At 39.0% G+C, this 16,616-nt stretch overlaps 1 protein-coding gene across 4 annotated transcripts in view; it reads right to left on the minus strand.

Annotated features, from left to right (window-relative positions):
* The window catches only part of DYNC1I2 (dynein cytoplasmic 1 intermediate chain 2), a 50,611-nt gene that overhangs the window by 18,632 nt on the left and 15,363 nt on the right, over positions 1-16,616 (minus strand). For 2 of the 4 annotated variants that reach the window (XM_032771028.2, XM_032771027.2), the window contains exons 5-6: positions 12,834-12,893; positions 11,339-11,454 (exon numbers count right to left, since the gene is read on the minus strand). In XM_032771028.2, coding sequence (XP_032626919.1) covers positions 11,339-11,454; positions 12,834-12,893 — 176 coding nt within the window. The remainder of the gene's footprint in view (positions 1-11,338; positions 11,455-12,833; positions 12,894-16,616) is intronic. The other 2 variants (XM_032771032.2, XM_032771031.2) reach the window with 1 other exon arrangement.

Genomic DNA, 16,616 nt, shown 5'->3' on the forward strand with positions numbered 1-16,616 from the left:
GTATTGGCCTCTGGGCAGTATCCCACAGTGCACCATTGTGACCGCTCTGGAAAGCGATCTGAACTCGGATGCACTGGCCAGGTAGACAGAAAAGCCCTGCGAACTTTGAATTTCATTTCCTGTTTGCCCGAGCGTGGAGCTCTGATCAGCACGGGTGGCGATGCAGTCCCAAATCCAAAAGAGCTCCAGCATGGACCGTACGGGAGATACTGGATCTGATCGCTGTATTGGGAGACAAATCTGTTCTATCAGAGCTCCATACCAGAAGATGAAATGCCAAAGCATTTGAAAAAAATCTCTAGGCTATGATACAGAGTCCACAGCACAGTGATGCGTGTGACAAGCGTAACGGAAAGCCAAAGAATCAAATGGACGTCTCATGGAGGGAGGGAGGGGTACTGAGGACTCCAGCTATCCCACAGTCCCAGCAGTCTCCGAAAAGCATTTGCATTCTTGCTGAGCTCCCAATGCCTGTAGGGTCAAACACATTGTCCGGGGTGGTTTCAGGGTATATCTCGTCAATTTACCCTCCCCCTCCCCTCCCCCTCGTGAAAGAAAAGGGAAAAAAAAATCGTTTCTTGACTTTTTTCAATGTCACCATATGTCTACTGCATGCTGCTGGTAGACGTCGGTGCTGCGGCACTGAACAGCAGCATCCTCTCCCCTCCCTTCCCTGTGGCAGACGGTACAGTGCAGAAGGACTGATAGCTGTCCTCGTCATCATCCTGTGAGTGCTCCCGGCTGGCCTCAGGTGAGTGTCGGCCGGGGCACCTGGGTAAAAATAGAAATGACTCCCGGTCATTCCGGCCAGATGTACAGAACAGCTGGTAACCATCCTTCATCATAGCAACTGGGGGCTGAGCTCCATCAGCCCCCACCATTTCATATCTAAAGAAAAGATTCTGTACCGCCTGGACTATCATAGCAGCGGGATGCTGGGCTCCTCTCCCCCTACCGTTTAATGTTCCTGCCTGGACTATCATAGCAGCTGGAGGCTGCCTCCCCCTCATTTTATCTCACTAAAAAGTCAGTGTTTCTTATTCCTGCATTCTTTATTACTTCATCACACAAATGGGGGACACTGCAACGGTAGCCCAGGAGGGTTGGGAGGAGAGGAAGCAACGGGTGGGTTGTTGCAGGGGCACCCCTAGAATGGCATGCAGCTCATCATTTCTGCGGGATCTGACACAGAGCGCTGTGCTCTCTGTCTCTGGTACACTAGTTCTCTAGTACCTTGCCCCATATTCTAGGCAGGACTGACTCTATTTTTAGATAAAACATAAAGGAGGAATGACCCGGGAGTCATTCCCATTTTTGTCTTTGCGACCCCCCCGGCCGACCTCAGCGAAGGCCAGCCAGGAGCACCATGACAGCAGCAGACAGTACAGAACGACTGATAACCGTCATCTCATCACCAATTTACAATGGCATGCAGACGGTACAAACGAATGAAAACCGTCTCTGCTATCTTGCAAAGGCAAATGAATGCTGCTGTGTAGCACTGCAGTACCGCCTCTGTCAGCGGCATCCAGTACACATATCGGTGACAGTGACAAAAGGCAAAACGGGCTCCATGGTTGCCATGCTATGGCATCTGCCAGGGAAAATCCAGGAAAAAAGGGCGCAAAATGATTGTCTGCCATTGCTTTCACGGAGGAAGGAATGAGTGACGACATTTACCCAGAATCACCGCCGCAACACTGTTTTTGCACCATCATGCATTGGGATCTCAACCCAGAATTCCAATGGGCGGGGGAGACTGCGGGAACTATGGATAGCTACGGATAGCTACCCACAGTGCAATGCTCCAGAAATCGACGCTAGCTAGCCTCGGTACATGGACGCACACCGCTGAATTAATGTGCTTAGTGTGGCTGCGTGCACTCAACTTTATACAATCTGTTTTACAAAACTGGTTTAAGTAAAATCGGAATAATCCCGTAGTGTAGACATACCCTCACTTAGTACTGCTCTGGGATAGCACAGTATAGTAGAACCTCAGAGTTACAAACACCTTGGGAATGGAGGTTGTTCGTAACTCTGAACAAAACGTTATGGTTGTTCTCTCAAAAGTTTACAACTGAACATTGACTTAATATAGCTTTGAAACTTTACTATGCGGAAGAAAAATGCTGCTTTTAACTATCTTAATTTAAATGAAACGAGCACTGAAACAGTTTCCTTACCTTGTCAAATTTTTTTAAACTCCCCCCCCCCCTTTTTTTTAAAAGAAAATAATTTACGTTTAACACAGTACTGTACTGCATTTGGCTCTGCTGCTGACTGTTCCAAATGACATCTGTCGTTGACTGGTTAGTTTGCTACTCTGAGGTTCTACTGTATCTAGTTTTAAGAATTTGTTTCATGCCAGTTACGTAGGGTCTAGGCATGTATATCTACACACAAAATTTAAATGTTTAACAATAAATGAGCCACATCTCATCTTTTATCTAACAAAATCAGTGTTTGTCAAACCCTGGTCCATAAGTGCTTCCATAACAAAGGTGCAACATGGCATTTAAAACAAGAGATGGTCCTACTATCCCAGAAAGCTTCCATTACTAATGAGCCAGTCTTTAAGCAGAATTCCCTTGGATGTCTATTCCTGTTTGGATTACACATCAATCATAGCAAGTCTTCGTCAGGTATCCCTGGTATTAAAATTATTTTATGATCAAATTTGCTGACACCATAAAAACTGATGGGTAGCAAATCACAAGAGGACAGCCCTAAACTGTAAAATGACCCAGACAGATTAGAATTTAGATCAATGTCGTGAAAATTATGGGCAACAGGAAAAGATTTCGTACGAATGAATGAATTCATTCAACACTCTACATTATAGAAAGGTAACAAAAACAAAATAAGGAAAGAATGTTACCAAGACAACATACTTGCTGCATTGGAACAAGTTTATTTTCATCTCATCTCTTTTATGTTGTTTTAATACTACTTTAGGTAATCAATCATTACAGCTACTGCATAGGTGTGGGATTAGCACTGGGAGGAAAGACAGTCCATAAGAGAAGATCTGTCTGATGAAATAGTCCACAAATATGAAAAAATCGTCAATTTCTACAATAATAGTCTAATGTGCTTTTTTATTTCTTTTAAAAAATGTTTTTAAACAGATTTATCTTGACCTACATCATAAAGCTGGATTTTTGACCAGCACAGGAAGGCCACTCTGGCACCAAGGACCCAGACTGAGCAAATTCAAGAGCACTAAGGCTCTCTATTGAGAATGTCTGGCTGCCTATCCCAATGGTAATCTATTATTTGTATTACCATAGCACCAAGGACACCTACCAGGGATCAGGACCGTGCTGTGTTAGGTGCTATGTTTGCTTTCATCTGTAACCATGGATATCTGGTTTTTGCTCACTTCTTCTAGACTATACTCTTTACACAGAGACTAGGAGTACTTTGTGGACACACGAGATCTTCAAATGGTATGTGCAATCTCAAGTAAGATTTAGTAAACTTCCTTTAGAAGTCTGTTTTGTACTCTGGAATTCTGCTTATGTTCCCGCATTTATTGAATTTACTTCATTTTAGGATCAAGACTTAAGAAAAGAAGGTACTCTGGTGTGTTGCTGGAAGCATTATGAAAATCTGTGGCAAAACATTCATTAATGAATCTCTTAAAAGGCTATTCATTTCATCCTAGTCACAAAATTGAGAAAATACATGCTGAGAGGTATGCTTATAATATTCTACAGTGTTAGATGAAAAGTAAGAGAGAAACATTTCCAATCTCTCCAAGCCACTGAGTTTCTCATAACTATTTTAAGGAACTCAGAGGTCATAATACATCTATACAACAATAGCTGAACAATTTTCATGGCTTCAATTGCCTGCAGCTACAACGCATCTGGCTTGGATGTGATCACATTTCATAAACATAGGCCTGGTATAACAGAAGTGAGATAGATGAGGCCAGCTAGTGCTTGGAGGGAAGACTTTCAAGCAAAATGGAGCATGGTAAAAAGTCATGATTCAGTATGTGGAACTTTTGCATCTGAACTAATGCCCCTGCACTTGGTCAGGTATGACATAAGGAGGCACTGTAACGACTTGCAGATGAGATGTAAAAATCAAGATCCTCATTTAGCCCCTTTATCTTCAACAAATTCCAGTTGGGTAGTTATTATTCTACCTACCTAAATCCTCCTATAGGATAGGGTGTTCTTAATTTCCATACCGGGCAGTGTTCAGAGAAGTGCTGCCTTTTCAACCCACTTCACTGAGGGATAAATGATCTGTACAATTTCAAGTTTGATGTTCAAATGAAAGACACTATAACTATTATTAAAACTCAGGTCAACCATTTTATCAACCGTCATACCCCACCAGGGTGCTTAAAGAGGAGAAACTACGCTTCAGCCATTCTGAAAGGACGTGAGATTATAAATCATCCACAGAAAAGATATGCAACTTCAAATTACGTGACTGTAGCCTGGCGGTGTGGTTCCCCACGGCCCTGGAGAGGGACGAGCCCCTCCGGACGCCAAAGGGGTTTTCTGTATATAGTACATTTTGTTGTTCTATGTAATATCAAGTTATCCTAAGGTAAACAGAACGAGCTTCAAGTATACTTCTTACAGTCTTGCTACTTAGTTTATACAATATGAACTAGAAATTCCATAACTAAATAATGCCTAGAGATTAAATGGGATAACTGTAAAGATATACATGAACTAAAGGCACTCCATTCTCACCAAATTCACACAAATCATGAGTACATATTTGCTTGTATCCTCTTAGGTATTTTAGAGTTTTTTCTATGATCATAACATCCCACATTTCAAGACTCCCATTTTCTGTGGCAGTTTCGCTTTCTGACTGTTGTATTATTTGTAGTCCCCATATTAAAGAGGTGGGAGCATAATTCCCAGTTATTTATTAAAGATGTATTTGGAAAGAAGTCGTATGAAAGAGACTTTCAGATTTCAAAGCAAATTTGTCCGTCCCATTTCTTAATTCAAGTGTCAAGTCATTTTTGAGAGATGCACATACACAATACCAGTTGTACAATACAATTAAAGCAGTAGTTCTCAAGCGAACAGGAAGCAAGGAACTTTTAAGTTTGCTTGCACCCACCCATCCCAGCTTATCCTGTCCAAGGGAGGGTTCTGGTCATCACCAGTGGAAGACAGACAGTTCATAGTCACTTTCCTGAACAAAAGCTCTTTAACTACCGCATATCTGTCGAGAGTAAAACTAACAAGGATCATGCAATCCCAGGCAATTTCACTCACAGCAGGGCTTGTAAGTAAAGCACTTCAGAGCACAACCCATGTGCTAACTCTCCACCTTCCAGTGAGAATCTCAAAAAGGGAAGAAAATGAGAGGGAGTGGGGAAAAAAAAGAGGCAAAGCAAAATAGAAGACTAACACTGAAGGAAGAAAGAGGGAAGACAATGAGAACTTTGGTATCTCACTTGCTTTTTGAAATAGTTATATGGGTTATTGCAGTTTACAGGTAAGATTGCCTTGATAGATTAAAAGTAATGTGGGGCAACTTTTTTTCCTGGAACTGTGGTCTACTCCCTGGGACTGTGTTCCATGAGCCAGAAGCTATCTGGAAATAATGAGACAAGATGGGTGAAGTAGTATCTTGCATTGGCCCAATTTCTGTTGGAGAGAGAGAGAGAGAGATGAGCTTTCAAGCTTACACAGACCTGAGGAAGTTCATCTCTCTCTCCAACAGAAGTTGGTCCAATGCAAGATATTACCTTGCCCACCTTGTGTCTCTAATGTCCTAGGACCAACACAGCTACAGCACTGCATATCACAATAGAAATAATGGAACAGCAAAGAACCTCACATTTAATATTTGCAGTCTTTCCATTAGGAAATGCTGTTTTCCAATAGTATGGACTTTCCCAAAGTTGCATGGAAGGGAGCCTGATATAGAAGATGTCAACGTAGAAGTTATTTCTGTCACCAAAAACACATTTAAATGAATATTGTCAATTTAAATACATTTTTGTCCAATATTTTTACCTACTACTGTTATATATAACAAAATTAGTATCACTGAAAGGTTACAGAAAAAAAAGCTATTTTCTATTTGTTTACTTTGCATATAGTCAGGTTTCACAGTTTGTGTGGCTCTCATAGCAAGAGGGAAGAGAAAAACATTTGTAAAAATTGGAAAGGAGTGACTCTAAAAGCACCAAAACAGGCAGAGGAATTAAGAGGCAGTTGTAGTAACTATTTTAAATCAGTTTTAAATTCACTACATTTCAATATAGCATTCTTCCTTTAAAATGTTTCAAATTTAATCTTTGAAAAACCTGAACTGTCTTTTTCTAGACTATATTAGAAGGTTGGTAGACATAACCAGTTGTATTTTCAATGTATGTTCCATCACACTGTCTCATTCAGTGGTCTAGATATGCAAAGGGATGGAAGGAGCAGTATTGCATAGTATTCTACAGGGAGCTTGCTAGGCAAAGGAGTGGTTATTTTCAGGAGAGTCAGTGAGGGTACAGAATTTGAGAGTTAAGTCACCTTTAACCCTCAAAAAAATATGTTACAGGACTTAAGCTGGCTTTTGAAGTTTAACTCTGAGTTTAATGTATCCTGTTCCCCTTTTATCATTTAAATTACCAGATTTAACTCTCTCCCACCCCCAAATTTCTAAAAATAAACTTGTATACAAATCACTCTGAAATATTAAAATTGTTTGAGCACTGGTAAACGGAAAATCATGAATTCTAATCCAAGCTCCATGGTTTTGAAGGCAAGAGAGAATAAAATAAGTTACTTAACCATGCGTCTGACGAAGTGGGTATTCACCCACGAAAGCTCATGCTCCAATACTTCTGTTAGTCTAAGGCCTGGTCTACACTACGCATTTAAATCGATTTAAAGAGCGTTAAATCGATTTAATGCTGTACCCGTCCACACTACAACGCCCTTTATATCGATATAAAGGGCTCTTTAAATCGATTTCTGTACTCCACCCCGACGAGAGGAGTAGCGCTTAATTCGATATTGACATATCGGATTACGGTTAGTGTGGACGGAAATCGATGTTATTGGCCTCCGGGCGGTATCCCACAGTGCACCACTGACCACTCTGGACAGCAATCTGAACTCGGATGCAGTGGGCAGGTAAACAGGAAAAGCCCCGCGAACTTTGAATTAACATTTCCCCCTGGTTTGGCCCAGCGTGGAGCTCTGATCAGCACGGTGGTGATGCAGTCTCCAAATCCAAAAGAGCTCCCAGCATGGACCGTACGGGAGATACTAGATCTGATCGCTGTATGGGGAGACAAATCTGTTGTATCAGAGCTCCGTTTACGAACACGAAATGCTAATCATTTGAAAAAAAATCTCCAGGATACACAGCGCTGCGTGACAAGCGTAACAGGAAGCCAGAGACTCAATGGACGCTCAGATGGAGGAGTACTGAGGACTTCAGCTATCCCACATCCCAGCACTCTGAAAAAGTATTTCCATTCTGGCTGAGCTCCAATGTCTGTAGGTCAAACACAGTGTCTGGCATGGTTAGGGAAAGCTCCTCAGTTCCCCCCCCCCACCACGTGAAAGGAAAGGGAAAGAAATCATTTCTTGACTACTTTCAATGTCACCCTATTGTGTACTGAATCTGCTGGTAGAATGCGATGCTGCAGCAGTGAAGAGCAGTACCGTCTCCTCTCCCTCTCCCCCTCCCGGTGTAGACGGTGCAATAGGACTAGTAACTGTCCTCCATGAATATCTAACATGTTGACATCGAGGCCAACATTGCTGGTTACCCCAGTAGATAGGACAGAACGGCTTAATACCAGCTTTCATCATAGCAACTGGGGGCTTCAGCCCCCTCCCTTTCCTGTGTAAAGAAAAGATTCTTGTACTGCCTGGACTGTCATAGCAGCAGCATGCTGGCGCTTCTCCCCCCACACCCGCTTAGTCCTGCCTGGACTATCATCGCGCTGAGAGGCTGCCTCCCCCTCATTTTATGTCACTAAATACTCAGTGTTTCTTATCCTGCATTCTATTACTTCATGACACAAATGGGCAGGAACTGCCACGGTATCCCAGGAAGGTTGGGGAGGAGGGAAGCAACGGGTGGGGTTGTGCAGGGGCACCCCTGTGAATAGTGACACGGAGCGCTGTGCTCTGATACACTGGTCCTCTAATACACTTGTCCCTTATTCTAGGCAGGACTGACTATTTTTAGAAACATCAGTCTCCAAGTGAGTCAATCCCAATTTTGCTTTGGCCGTTGCGCCGCCGATTTCAGCCAGGGGCACTCATGATAGCAGCGGACAGTACAGGGAGGAGAGATAACCGTCATCCATTGCCAGTTTTTCTCTGGCAGTAGACGTACAGAATGACCAGTAACAAATCTCTGCTATCATTGGCAAAAGCAACGTGAATGCTGCTGTGTAGCGCTGAAGTATCGCCTCTCTTCTCCGTGGCATCCAGTACACATACGTGCCGGAAAAAAAAAAAGCTGAACAGGCTCCATGGTTGCCGTGCTATTGCGTCTTCCAGGGCAATCCAGGGAAAAACAGCGCGAAAGGATTGTCAGCTGATGTTTTCCCGGAGAAAGGAATGACTGACGACATCTACCCAGAACCACCCGCGACAATAATGATTCAACCCAGAATTCCAAGGGGCGGGGGAGACTGCAGGAACTATGGGATAGCTACGGAAGAGCTACCCACAATGCAACGCTTCAGAAATCGACGGTAGCCTCGGACCATGGACGCATAACGCTGAATTACTGTGCCTAGTGTGGCCGCATGAAATCGAATTTATAATATCAGTTTTATAAAACCGATTTTAGCTAATTCGATATTATCCCGTAGTGTAGACGTGGCCTATAAGGTGCCACAGGACTCAGTCGCTTTTTACTTAACCTCTGACTCAGTTCCCCCATCTATAAAATAGGAATATCTACTTACTGCTCAAACATCTGATGAGGATTATTAGTAAAATACTTGGATGAAGAATGGAATCCAAGGGCTAAATTTTATCTGTTCACTAATTTTCCCTCAGCCTATGCAAGATTTGCAGCAACAACATGCTAAAGAAAACAAAGAATCTTGTGGCACCTTATAGACTAACAGATGTTTCGGAGCATGAGGTTTTGTGGGTGAATACCCACTTCGTCACATGCATCCGATGAACTGGATATTCACCCACGAAAGCTCATGCTCCAAAATGTCTGTTAGTCTATAAGTTGCCACAAGACTCTTTGCTGCTTTTACAGACCCAGACTAACACGGCTACCCCTCTGATACATGCTAAAGAGAGACGCACTCAACCCTTAGCAGACTTAGTTTTAGTACTCTCCTATGTACAATTTCCGCAATAAACTCCTGTTTTTTTTTCCAGATAAGATTATTTAAGGAAAAGATGTTCTATCACTGAAAAATTCTGAGATGCCACCCAGGTATGATCACACCAAAACAGTGAATTACATGATGCCAGGAGAGCGGAGGAGAGTTTGAAACACTGACAGCGGACACCATGCCCAACACAATACATGTAGAATGTGAATGCACAGCTATATGGTTCTTGCTACTGCAAGCTCTCAGAGGCAGAATTGAGAAGATCTCATAAATAAAGAACAGTTGAAGTGGAAATAAGCATTTTCATGAACTGGTGAGTTTCTTAAGAACAATGATTCCTTTGATGTCTACTGATGTACCTTTGCACGGGTGCTTGACAAACAAGCATTCAGCTTCCATTTTTGCCAGTGCTCCAAGTAGAAGCCACCATGTATAGACGGAAAAGAAAATTACAGAAAAGCCTTTGAATTGGTAAGTATTTTAAAAAAACCCTCATCTGTGAAGGGGTAGAAAGCTTGTTCACAGGAAAATTGTTTTGCCTATGATCTGTAGACAATATACTGAATATTCAATAAATATGTTTCATTGAAATATTAGTACATATTCCAGTTTGCCAGGTAAATAAAATAAATACTAGATCTATATATATATTTTGTGGGGAAATAAAACAAACTATTTAAATACAGAAAAAAAAATCCTCTTCTACTCAGGTTCATCAAGTAATAAAGTTTAGAAACCTGCCCAGTTAGGTGTTTGGAACATACATTGGATTCCCTTACATAATGCAAAGGGCGGGGGCGGGGGGGGGGAGAAAGAAAAGCTCTTTTTCAACAGAGAGCTAGTACTGTGATGTGCTTTTTCCTCATTTCTCTTCTATATAGGTGTGCTTCTAATATAACTGGCTTCAACATAAACCACTGTCAATGTTTAACAAGTGATAGTGTACTGATGCAAGCTAGAGTCCTATACATTCTGCATCAAGCCTTTTCAGACCATATGCTTGTGATTCTTAAATGAAAAGATTTAAGAACTAAATCCTGTAAAATATAAATCTAACAGAATAAATGAACACATTGACCATAGCTTTTATCTATATTTCCTTGAGAAGATGCCAGAAAATTAAACACTAACCCCAAGAAATCTAGGAAGTACAAAATTGAAGTTGAAATTCTAGACCCTCAGTTTATGTTCTCATAGTAAACTTGCTCATCAGAGATCAGCCAGGCAGTCACACTGAACAATTCCATGTTTTTCTGATGTGGACTAGGCAAAGACCAAATATTGTCATTTGTGATCTAATTCCCAGGTTTCTAAAGGTTAACAGCAAGTGAATTAAATCCACTCAATCTTCTTTAAAAAACAAAACAAAACTTTCCTGCAAAGACAGCGAATTACAACTGAAGCTTTAACTTAGAAATTTCCAACTGTTTTCAGTTTGCACCATAAGCTGAGAGTCAAAAATGTGATTAGCATATGCAACTCCTATTCTCATCAATGGAAATTTGATCAATGATTGAGGGCAGTCTGTGTCCCTACACACAAAAATCAATTTATAAAGAAGTCTTTGAGAGTGGCATTTTTTTCAATCAAATGCTAGTGATGGCAGCAAGCCACAAATGGCTTAAAAACACACAAGCCTTCACATAAACTGATTTTGTTACCTTAATGTGCACGGAACTCATTCTACATTGCTTAAACAGCAGTAAATCTACAAATAAATGTAGTAAGTCTTCTAGAAAACTGTACATTTGGGAGAGGAAAATACAAGTGCTTAATAGGTTTTCTTTAATTACAAGATGCAGAATGACATTCTTCAAAAAGACGCATATGGACTTAACAGACATTACCAGTCATCCCATAGATCAATTTACACTTAACCATGTCCAGCTCTGAAAGACTAGTTATTTTGTACAATATGAGACATGAAGTAGAAAATGACTGATCTCCATCTGTCCTAGAATAGTCTTGATACATTTTAATAACCAGAAAAAAATACGTGCAATAGTAGTATAAGTTAACATTCACCTTCCTTTGGTTGAGTCATAACTGGTGTTTGAGTCTCCTTTGTGTATGTAACAATTTCTCGAGGAGGAAAGTCAACTTGTGTAATTTTAGCCATTCCAAGTTTAACAGGCCCACGTCTAAATAAAATGAACAGAGATATTAGAACAATTGATATTTTTAATGCAATCATGATTAAGTTATAAAGAGTTTCAGATTGCCTGCAATGATATGCAAGGCATCATCTCACACCACACCTCTAAAAATCAAGTTTAAATCCAAAGGATGCTATCATCTGAAAAATGCTATGTTAATAATATGCTAGCTTTATTTTTTAAAAGGTGGCTGCCTTATACACACAGACTAGAAGAAAAAGAAAAAAAGGCAAAGTCATCTGGATTTCTTGACTTTACACAAACTGTTTTTCAAGGCTTCCTAAATCTTAGTGTATGACAAGGCTCTTTTTCACTGGCTAAAGAGTCTGTTTTACAGACCTAACTCATGTGAGCATTACCATTGTTTTCCTTGCTCACATGAAAGATATTTGCAGGACCAGGGTTCCAAGATTGCATAGCTTGCAAAATTGTTTAATTATTCTGCAATTAATGACTGTTTCCTGGTATTATTTAACTATGCTGCCTATTTCATTAGCTTTCCCAAACCTATTATTTCTGACTTAGAACTGTAAGTCTGTTCCAAAACAGTAGTATAATATCCCTGAACAGAATATTAAAGAACTTAAAGATAAAGATTTAACAAGAAAAATTGAGAACAAGATCTTATTTAAATACTGACATGGAGAACATGGGTCTAACCGCAACACTGTGTGAGTGTGTGTATTTATATACATATATTAGTGCAAATTAGACCCATCTCAGAAAAAGAACTTTTATTTAAAACTCCCATTAACTTCAATATGTATATTAATCACTATTCCAATAATCCAGCAATAAAAAGCAGTATGTGAAAATTAATCTTTCCATCTTCTCCCACACTAAAAATATCCATTACAGACTAAATAGGCTCAAGGAAAAATTCTAACATTCTTTTTAAATTTTTGGAGGGCAAATACAATTCTATAACGTGATGTGGGGCTTAATGAAAAAGCTTACAAGTTATAATAGAATTCATGATACACTAGCCACAAAACAATAAGTTCCCATCTTTTCGTATATTAGGCACATTTTGTATATACTTAAGTGTGTAGTTATTTTATCTCAATAGAATGACATTTTATAGTTTGTCTTTCCAAGATCTAGATAAAAAATGTTGAGTGAAACATATTGCTGGGAAAATGATAAACTTGCAATCACAGTAAGACTGAAGTTGCTTACTATGAGCCAGTTGCACTAAACCCAGGGACAGCATGAACTTTGATTTCTTTCAGAACTTGTGGTCCCTTAATAGTAATTTAAAATTCATTTTTTAAAAAAGCTCATATTGGAGATATATAATATATATATATAAAATTGTATATTTAAAAATACACAAAAGAGGGAATATAAAATCTATGAAATACCCAAGATCGGAATCAGAGTGGAGCTGAAGAACTGATGGATCAGTATCCCAATGCAGCGTCCTGATACCGTAGGTTGAACAACCATGCAGCATTAGCAAAAGAGGCCAGAGATTAGTGAAGCAAATACACACTATGAAATGTTAAAGCTATTGTATGTTTACAGTTTTTTCATTGTTTAAAAGACACAAAATGTAATGTCAGTTAGTGGGAATTCAGTGAACATTCAATGCTACGATACATGCAATAACTATAAAACAGTGAAACAGAAATATACAATTCAGAGCAATTACAGACATTCAGTTATTTCAGATAGGGGCAAATTAAAGCATTGCAGAATCACTGACAGAAGTAGTCTACATGAAAGCCAAATGACTAAAAATCCATTTGAAACAGCTTAGGAAGTTTTAAACTTTAAACTTCATTTTAAAGCTATACTACTTTGGTTATGTCATATGAAGTCAGGTTTGTTAATGTACTGCAATCCTGCCCAAAGCATTAAATATGTGCAGGAAATTATCATATTGGTAAAGGAAATGAGTCAACACAAACTTTTTGGTAGAGAAGCAAAATGCATTTCCACTGGGATACAGAACTGCTAGTGTTTCTAAGATGTGACACTGCTGTAATTATGGGTTAAGCACTGCCTTGGGCTTACAAATGTCATCCGATTTAAAGCCAATTTAAGTTATTCAGTATCCTAGAAAACAGTGGGCTTTATATTAAAACGTTTCAAAATAGTGAGTTTTCAGCACAGCATAAAAGAATAAGAAGTGGAATGGATCTGTTAGAGGTCACTTATATAAAATATAACGAAGGTCCTATTTTAGTCTTGCCTGGACCGGGGAGGGAAATCTATTTCATCTAGTGTTGGTGTCTACTTCTAACTCTACCAGGGCACAAAGCAGCAATTTCAAACAAACATACGTGAAATATTAGCAGCAGAACATCTGCTTTTAGTAAGCTGGCATATACTACCATACTTTGTAGAGAATTTTATTATTATTTTGTAACAGAAGCTGAAAAATAAAGAACATGTAATATGTTTGTATGCCAGATCAATAAAAGGTTTTCCCGTATGGATTATTTTAGGAAGACTGAAGTTATTTTTCAGTGTAACTGGAGAGTTCCTAGAAAGATGTAAAGCTGCTCCCAATAGTTTAACACAGAGTGGTGAAAATATTATATTAAATTTTCAGTATCTTTATGTACTAGGTAGTTCTAGTAGCAAATTTTCATTTAAAAGGCATCAACTTTCATTAATGGTTTAATCAGAAATGCAAAGCTTTGGTTCTGTCTGAAAGTAGGGACAATAGTTTTCCAAGTCATTGGAAAATTGTCTATGTATTACTTACAAATGGGAGGTATTGTCTGTGTGTCCAAAAAAAATTGTTTTGAATGTACTGTTAAGTTTTTCTTAGTAACTTTCTCCTTCCCTCTCCTACATAAAACATGTCATCAGAGTTTTGCAAAGATGTATTGATTGCTGAAGCAAATTAATATGTTCAAACTCTTTCACTCTTTTCAACTCTAAAGTTGTCTTCAGAAAACTGAATCATATTGCTTTGGTATAAAACCTAGCTTCTTAGAGGCTGCTCATTCATTCAAACTCACTCCGACACTCTTTACAGTTTCTTCTTTGGTATAAGGAATATTATGTCCTTTAAGATTTCTCATTTGTAATGTCTCAATCCCTACACTTTTTGTTGGATGATGATGATGATTTTTTAACCAGATATGCTCTTCTGAAATGAAGACGATATTCTGAGATTGGAGTTCAGTGCTTTATTTGGGGTGACTGTGACATCATATACTCCTAAGTATGTAACGTGTCTTAAAGTATGAATTATCTATCTGCTTTAATGGTTAAACTTTAGTCAGTTGCCTAATACTTCATAAATATTAACTAAAGCCTCACAAGATCCTTCTAGCATAAATGTACATTATTAATATATACCTCAATATACTCTAACATTCTCCATCAGAATAGTAAGTGATATTGGATTTCAATATGTGATATTTCAATTGTTCTCTACAGCCCTGAATTTTTATTCTGAATGTTCCTGAGAAACATAGGGAGTGGGAAAGCGTAGCAGAAGAGCTGCAATAAACACAGCAACTTAAGGATGAGAAGAAGCAGATATGAAAAATGGTTTACTGATGAAAAGGACAGGAGAAGCAGTCAGGTAAACTGATAGCAGCAGTGGACGTAGGGCCTGAACAGTGGTTTACTGCTTATCAGGTAGTTAAGAACTGCAGCTGTGTGCCAGCCAGCATAAGGGAGAGGTAAAAATGCAGAGGAGATGCTAAGCTAACCAGGAAGACAATCTTTGTAAACAGAGTTGCTGCATGAGAGGCGTACTGTAATTATGTGATCTCACAGCTGTTCAACATGCAACTGAAGTGGAATGTTGGGATTAAAGGGTTAAAAACATGGAGAAAAAAAAAAAAGGATCAGTTTTACATTTTCAGACCAGTATCAAACTTTAAGAACTAGATTCCAAATGCTGATGTGTACTGATATGGGCACACTGATGGGACTCTGAAATTGGTTAACTCCTTAGAACTGTTTCTAGCAGCGATCATACTAAACTATTCCTGCCGACTGATTTTCCAAATTCAAGATTTTTTTGAATACCAGTGTGTCTCACCAAGAGTCCATATGTACCAATATACTATACATAGAGATAGACATTTTAGTACTTTAAAATTATCTCTAAGTATTGTCTGGTGGTTGGATCTCCTGACTCCCAATGTAATGCTCTAAATTCTATTCTTTTTCTACCACTGACTCACTATTTGATCTTCAGCAAATTAGTTTGTTTACCTATGCCTCAGTTCCCTCATTTGCAAGATGGGAAAACTGCTGTACTGTACTTCCAAACCCCAAAAATTGCTGTTAATCCTAATGTGTAAGACATGTTGAGATAAACGGATGAAATTATAGAAATGCAAGGTATTATTTTCTCTCAACAGTTTTCAAGGACTTGTGCCTACTCTACATTTATTTGACATGCATTTATGTAACTGAATGTGCAGAATACATAATGGTGAGGACAATAATATTTTCATTAGCTGGAGATGAATTCACCATAACATGTACATGTGAAGTTTGTTTCATGTCAAACATGTTTCATACACACTTCACCATTCAATATTACACATGAATGGAATTTAATCTTCAAATATTTTAGATTAAAATAATGTTAGCAGAGAATAACCCTCCCACTCAATGGATTATGATAGAAATGATTCACAGATCTCATGTCACATGTGAACTGTATTAAAAATCTGGTTGTTACTAAATGAAAGAGCAATATTACTGGATATTTTTTACATCAAAAGTGGGCTTGAGCCACACAGATTAAATGAAATATTAACATAAAGTTGCATTCAAGAGGTATAGTGTCCACAAGCAGTCAGGAAAGCAATGTCTCTCCATGTTAGTGACGTGTTGCATTCTCCTGTTTTTGCTTATTGCTCACTTTTTAGCAACAACCTATACTTTGTTAATGCCACTGACTGGTTATGAAAATAATCACATTTTTTTACAGTTAGGATGGTCAGAATAGCAACATTTAAACGATATATAAATGGGGTACAAGCACTCATTCTTGAAAGCCTATGGTACGCGAAAAATGAGAATGACTTAGGCACAAGACAAATATGTGGAGAAGACATGAATATGTGCGCCCTGATAAATCTTATTTAAACTTCTTCCAAAGGGAGCAATACTCATGTGCAAGCAGACCTAAAGAAATCTAGAGGATAACTGTTTTAACAAGT

Source organism: Chelonoidis abingdonii, chromosome 10 (assembly GCF_003597395.2).
Source record: "Chelonoidis abingdonii isolate Lonesome George chromosome 10, CheloAbing_2.0, whole genome shotgun sequence".
Taxonomy (NCBI): Eukaryota; Metazoa; Chordata; order Testudines; family Testudinidae; genus Chelonoidis; species Chelonoidis abingdonii.